Source organism: Ctenocephalides felis, unplaced genomic scaffold (assembly GCF_003426905.1).
Source record: "Ctenocephalides felis isolate EL2017-DRISC unplaced genomic scaffold, ASM342690v1 CF-g0.4_SCAFFOLD_00845, whole genome shotgun sequence".
Lineage (NCBI taxonomy): Eukaryota > Metazoa > Arthropoda > Insecta > Siphonaptera > Pulicidae > Ctenocephalides > Ctenocephalides felis.
This window is the reverse complement of record NW_020536999.1, coordinates 72,570,268-72,576,726: the sequence shown is the minus strand read 5'-3', so window position 1 is coordinate 72,576,726 and position 6,459 is coordinate 72,570,268. Positions and strand designations below refer to the sequence as shown.

At 32.8% G+C, this 6,459-nt stretch overlaps 2 protein-coding genes across 2 annotated transcripts; one reads left to right on the top strand and one right to left on the bottom strand.

Annotated features, from left to right (window-relative positions):
* Positions 1 to 456: 456 nt before the first annotated feature.
* On the bottom strand, positions 457 to 3,080 carry LOC113388477. The gene is made up of 3 exons (XM_026625855.1): positions 2,895 to 3,080; positions 2,641 to 2,788; positions 457 to 536 (listed from the first exon to the last, which is right to left on the bottom strand). Exons 1-3 carry the CDS (start codon positions 3,078 to 3,080, stop codon positions 457 to 459), a joined length of 414 nt encoding a protein of 137 aa, XP_026481640.1.
* Positions 3,081 to 4,358: 1,278 nt separating this feature from the next.
* LOC113388466 (putative SERF-like protein) lies at positions 4,359 to 5,624 on the top strand. Its single transcript, XM_026625845.1, has 2 exons — positions 4,359 to 4,443; positions 5,394 to 5,624. Exons 1-2 carry the CDS (start codon positions 4,359 to 4,361, stop codon positions 5,576 to 5,578), a joined length of 270 nt encoding a protein of 89 aa, XP_026481630.1. The 3' UTR covers positions 5,579 to 5,624.
* Positions 5,625 to 6,459: the final 835 nt, after the last annotated feature.

Genomic DNA, 6,459 nt, shown 5'->3' with positions numbered 1-6,459 from the left:
ATCATATTGAATCCGCGTTCCTCCGCTGTCAGCTCGTTCATCACACTTAGCAGGGTCGCTAAATCTTTGAATTGGTTCATTTTGGCTTGAGCCTGGAGTGGCGGGTTGTCGAAGCCGTCTATCATATAGGCTAGCAGGCCAGACTCGATAAAACCCAACCTATTCCCTAGCACCATCTTCTCCTGGAAGTATGCGCTAAATGTTTCTTGTTTTCGCCACCTCCGAGACTCGAACCTTCTCATCCGAGTCATCCGGTCTTCTCTATTCTTGAAAAATGCTGTTAGCGCCCTCTTAAGCTCATCATATAAAGAGGTTGCATACTCTGCTTTGCTGTCGTATAATTGTCTCGCGCGCCACGAAAGCTTCGATATCATCAGCACCACTATCTTCTTCTTAGCCACCTAGTATGCGTCACGCACGGCCTCAACGCGTTCAAACCATGCCTCGATGCATTGCTCAGACGATCCGTCGAATACCGGTATCGTCGCTAACAATTCGCTGCTCGAGATGCTCTCGTTTTATCACCGATTGTCGCCCTAATAAGAGTAATAAAATCTGTCAACGATAACACTCGTAAGGCTTCTGGCACCGAGCTCTCAATCTTAATTTATTTTTGCAATCTCAAGTTTTTAGTTACAAATATCGCAGCTCCGCGACTCGCCAACGCCAATATCACGCCATGCTTTCGATATTTTCTTCTACTTTGTTCTTATTTTAGTTAATCACGTGTTAACCTCACTTCTGCACAACCACACAAAACTTACAAAATAACACCTGCACTTGTACGATAGAGTAGCACATCTTGCTTTCTATCGCACCTTGTAATTATAATCTGCCTGATTAATAACACGGGCACCCCAAAAGATTATTGAAATCGCCTATCTCAATAATCCACTCCAAAATGTTCTCCAATAAATCCTCGACGTTCCGATCCAATCCCACTTCTGAGCTTTAAACTAGATTTACTCTAGTATTATTTAATTAATAAAACACCTTATTACTTGTTTACAAATATATTTAATAATCATTCACCAATAGTCCAGTCATTTGGTCATTTTGCCGGTACAGAACTCCGGGAATTCTGAAAATTGGTAATCTTATAGATTTCGAAGTGCTCTTTACGAAAATCAACTTTGCCACCTCAAATTTGAACGGCAAGTTGCCGCCATATTGGAAAAATGACGCCAAAAAACAGCTTTTTTAAAATATCTCCTTTCTGGCTCATTCTACGATAAAAGTATCTATGTACGAATTAAACTAGATAAAATTTCCTACAATTCTTAAGAAAACCGTTTTTTGTAAAATTGATAGTTTGAGAGTACGGCCGCCTCAAAGTCTTTGCTGCTCTCGCCGTAGTATCAAATCTCTCCATATATGACAGCACTTTGAACTTGACCACATTCCTTCTAATAAATAAATATTTTCAATGTTAAATTAAGCGAATAAGATCTAGAAATAAATTAATTCAAATATTTTTCTGTTTTTTTGGTGATTTTTTAACAATTCAAGCTACTTGAAGCTATAAGGTGCTACTTAAGCTATAAGTATACCTATAGCTACTTTGCCATTGAAGTGTTAAAAAATTAGCAAAAAAAACGAAAAATATTTAAATTATTTTATTTCTAGATCTTATTTGCTCAATTTAACATTGAAAATATTTATTATTAGAGAGAATGTGGTCAAGTTCGAAGTGCTGTCATATATGGAGAGATTTGATACTACGGCGAGAGCAGCAAAGACTTTGAGGCGGCCGTACTCTCAAACTATCAATTTTACAAAAAAACGGTTTTCTAAGGAATTATAGGAAATTTTATCTAGTTTAATTCGTAGATAGATACTTTTGTCGCAGAATCAGCCAGAAAGGAGATATTTTAAAAAAGCTGTTCTTTGACGCCATTTTTCCCATATGGCGGCAAATTGCCGTTCAAATTTGAGGTGGCAAAGTTGATTTTCGTAAAGAGCACCTCAAAATCTATGAGATTACCAATTTTCAGAATTCCCGGAGTACTGTACCGGCAACAGCCTTTTTTGCATCAAATGACTGGACTACAAGTTAATACCACGCCAAAATATACAACACTCAACAAGTTACCGCCAGACACCGATTCGCACACAGATACACACTTCTGTTCCAAAAGGATCAGACATTATGCATATACACACCATAGAGGAGCACACACACTTCGGGAAAGTACTCCGAAAGTACATAAAACATTACATAGTATAAAGTAATATTTTAAATAAGAACAACTCAAATGCAACATATAATTTATTGATAATTATGATTTGGCCAATTCATTATCGTCGTATGCTCTGATAGAAAATTGTTAATGCCATGCCACATCAATTGATGTATTAAACTAATTGCGATTTCTTTTTGTTTCGGATTCATCAATTCGAGAGTCTTTCCGAAATTTCTGCCATTTTCATTTCTCGAGATTTTTCCTGTTCTATTTTATCCATGTGATGTAGAAGTTTGTCTGTCAACTGGTCTCGTTTTGTTTCCTTACGACGAAACGAGGTCGTCGGCATTTCATCAATCTGCTCGAAATTAAAATACATATATATATATATATATATATATATATATATATATATTTAATTGTAAGATTGTCATTGTCATATGATAAAAAAAAATACTCGCGTCTGAAAGTTCTTCTGAACTCCTGCACAGAGACCTCATGTTTGGGTAGTGTCGATCATCTAAAAATTTAGGATGATCGAAGTACCAGAGTTTTGGCTTGTAGACGTTTTGTGCGCTACAGCCCGAGCGCATAGAAGCTTTTATCTAGAATAACATATTGTTTGTTTAACACAGTCCAAATCATCTAAACTAACAATTAATTTTGATAATATTTTCCTTATATTGTGAAGTTTTTAATATTATTAAATACCTTGTTAACCTTCTTGTTAAAAACGCTCCTAATGCTTTTAATTTTTTTATCCACTGTGGCTATAGTTGCATCTGGATTAATTTCTTTAAATGCCGGCACCATTGAATTTAACGCATTATTGCGCATTTGTTTATTATGATATGCCTCGTCACTTATTGACCACAAACAAGTATGGGCTTTGTACATTTCTATAAATTTCACTATGAAATTTTCTGAATCCATATCTATAAATCCATCAAAATTATCATCAATAATTGTTCAGAATGTGCTATTTATAACTGAATATATAACTAAAAACTAATATGTACCTATATTTTTCTATTCAGATTTCCAACTAATAGAACTTTCTCACAGGATTATAATAGTCAAACTAAAATAATTTTAAGCAATGCTTTCTATATATTTATATATACGATTTTATATTTTTCCTTCAAAAATGAATATAATATTGAATTTGTTTAAAAAGTTGTCCATTTTTAATTGCACCTCAAAAATGTGAGTCATTGGTTTGGAATTTAATTTCACTTATGAAATCCACATTGCACGACCCTTTCTCGTATCTGCATTATTGTAAATGTAGACGTATATTCCAAGATTAAAGGCCATGTTTCAGGTTAAAATTAGGTTCTAATATAATGTAAATCGCGAATAATTTGTTATAACTGCTATTGGTCTACATTTGAACAATATTTTGAGCTATATATTTGCGACAAAATTCATTCCAAATTCACCTGTTGCAAATGTACAAAATTAATTTAATATAAATAAGTTTAATATAATTTTTATATAAAAAATAAATGTTTAAATAAAATGATAACGAACTAAAATTTGCAGCAAAAGACGATTTTATCACATTTCACGTTCGAAATATACATACTTTTTTCTCTAATGTTCAAGAAATATGAATGAAATTTTGTCGATCGCCTGGGACACCGAAAATTTTTACTGGACAAATTGGTTTTTACATTGGCTTTGCCTTTCACTAGTGGATAAATTGCATAACAACAAACCACAACACCGAGCGACGCAGTGAAATCACGTAATAGTGACCGCTCTGCTAAATACTCTGCTAAAACTTGCAATAAGCGGGATCTTGATTTCAAGCAAATTCGTTCATAAAATTTCATAAACCATTCGTTCATAAATTTGATTCCACAAATGTTTGGTCTTTGGTCTAGACTCTCGACAGAGCTCTAACTGATTCTATGACTACGATTTCTCGGATAAACGTCAACATTTTTTTTTTCAATAATATTCCACTAATAGAACTTTCTCACAGGATTATAATAGTCAAACTAAATAATTTTAAGCAATGCTTCTATATATTTATATACGATTTTTATATTTTTCCTTCAAAAATGAATATAATCAAAAATGAATATAATATTGATTTGTTTAAAAAGTTGTCCATTTTTAATTGCACCTCAAAAATGTGAGTCATTGGTTTGGAAGTTAATTTCACTTATGAAATCCACATTGCACGACCTTTCTCGTATCTGCATTATTGTAAATGTAGACGTATATTCCAAGATTAAAGGCCATGTTTCAGGTTAAAATTAGGTTCTAATATAATGTAAATCGCGAATAATTTGTTATAAACTGCTATTGGTCTACATTTGAACAATATTTTGAGCTATATATTTGCGACAAAATCATTCCAAATTCACCTGTTGCAATGTACAAAATTAATTTAATATAAATAAGTTTAATATAATTTTTATATAAAAAAAAATGTTTAAATAAAATGATAACGAACTAAAATTTGCAGCAAAAGACGATTTTATCACATTTCACGTTCGAAATATACATACTTTTTCTCTAATGTTCAAGAAATATGATGAAATTTTGTTCGATCGCCTGGGACACCGAAAATTTTTACAACTGGACATTTATTGGTCATTTGGTCATAAATTGCTCAGTTGCCTGGTTGACTAGTGGATGGGTAGCATAACAAACCGCCACTACACCGAGCGAGTGCCGCGAGTGAAATCACGTAATATTCTCTGCTAAAACTTCTCTTGCAATAAGCGGGATGATCTTCAAGCAAACATATGATTTCATAAACCATTCGTTCATAAATTTGATTCCACAAATGTTGGTCTTTGGTCTAGACTCTCGACAGAGCTCTAACTGATTCTATGACTACGATTTCTCGGATAAACGTCAACATTTTTTTTTTCAATAATATAAAATTTCGGCTATAAATTGATTTTAATATACTCTACCGCCTAAATGAGATCCACATGTGCACGATGAACAAGACTAATTTTAAATCGGTTCAGTATTTCAGGCGTCCATCGCAGCCAAATAACGTGACCTAACTGTATATTATATTAGATATATTTTATTAATGCAAATCTGTATTTGCTTTTTAGTCTTAGGGCTGTCGTTTCATAAAAACTAAAAGTAACAAGAAGGGCGGCGAGCGCTTGCAAAATCATTACATTTTTCTTTCCTTGATAGTCGGAGATTAAGATTTTAGTAAACAAAAATGACAAGAGGAATCAAGAGATTTAGCACGAGCTAAGAATCAGAAAAAACAAACCGACTTAGCCAAGAAGAAAAGTAGCACAGATAAAAAGGGAATGACATTCGAGCAACGCAAACACAGGGATGCTGAGCTGATGCGTGAAAAACAAAGAAAAAACGAGCAAGAAGATGCCGCAGCCTCTGGTAACAGTTAATTCAACAAAACACAAATGTTTTCGAGAAGAATGCCTGTGAAAAAAATAGAACTAACTAACTTACTACACGACTAACATTATTATGAAATAACAAATTACATATATCAAGTTATTGAACCCCATAAGGCTTCGGAATTTCAATGAAAAGGTTTTATTTTCAAATTTTTTATTGAACATTTGGGCACACAGTTGGTCGCCTTTCTTAGCAAATGCTCTGCAACTTTTCTTTAAATCTTACTTGTTAATTCAAGAGTTTATCTGAGCATGGAATTATTTACATTTATTTATATTTATATTTATATTTTGGGATGGAACTAGATCTTCTCGTTTACAGTTAACAAAGGTAAAGCACAAGATTTTTCACATTGAATTAAACATCTCTCATAGCCCATACATAGAAAAAAGTTTGATTATATGTTAAAACTTGGCAAATCTGTTGAGGATCCTCCGATCCGAGGTCAAAGTTTGCCATATGGGTTGAAAATGGATCGTATTTATTTTTTTCTCAATGAAATAAATCATATGAAATTATGAATATTCAATGAATTATAAATGCAATTAAGGTTAAAATAATATTTATTTTCACGAAAGATAAAAAAAAACTAAGCATTTCACCGACATCTGTTATATAATATATTTAATATAATTGAAAATTTAACTTACAATTACAAGTATACAATAAACCTAACCTAACAAAATAATACAATAAAAACCTAACTAAATAATTCAATAAACCTAACTAAATTTAAAAACCTGTCTTCTGTTCTTCTCTTTATTCCTAGTGTAACTGCTCTGTGCATGACGAAGCCATTCTCTGATATAATCACCTACTTGATCCTCCGACACTCGAATATCATTATAAATAGTTTATAGCTACAATC

What these genes read in the sequence shown, in the direction of transcription:
- LOC113388477 (XM_026625855.1), bottom strand. Translation starts at nt 3,080, where the DNA reads ATGTACAAAGCCCATACTTGTTTGTGGTCAATAAGTGACGAGGCATAT. An exon ending in TTAACAAGAAGGTTAACAAG is followed by an intron (nt 2,789 to 2,894) that starts GTATTTAATAAT and finishes ATGTTATTCTAG; the next exon opens with ATAAAAGCTTCTATGCGCTC. An exon ending in AGAAGAACTTTCAGACGCGA is followed by an intron (nt 537 to 2,640) that starts GTATTTTTTTTT and finishes TACTCTTATTAG; the next exon opens with GGCGACAATCGGTGATAAAA.
- LOC113388466 (XM_026625845.1), top strand. Translation starts at nt 4,359, where the DNA reads ATGAAATCCACATTGCACGACCTTTCTCGTATCTGCATTATTGTAAAT. An exon ending in GATTAAAGGCCATGTTTCAG is followed by an intron (nt 4,444 to 5,393) that starts GTTAAAATTAGG and finishes AAAAATGACAAG; the next exon opens with AGGAATCAAGAGATTTAGCA.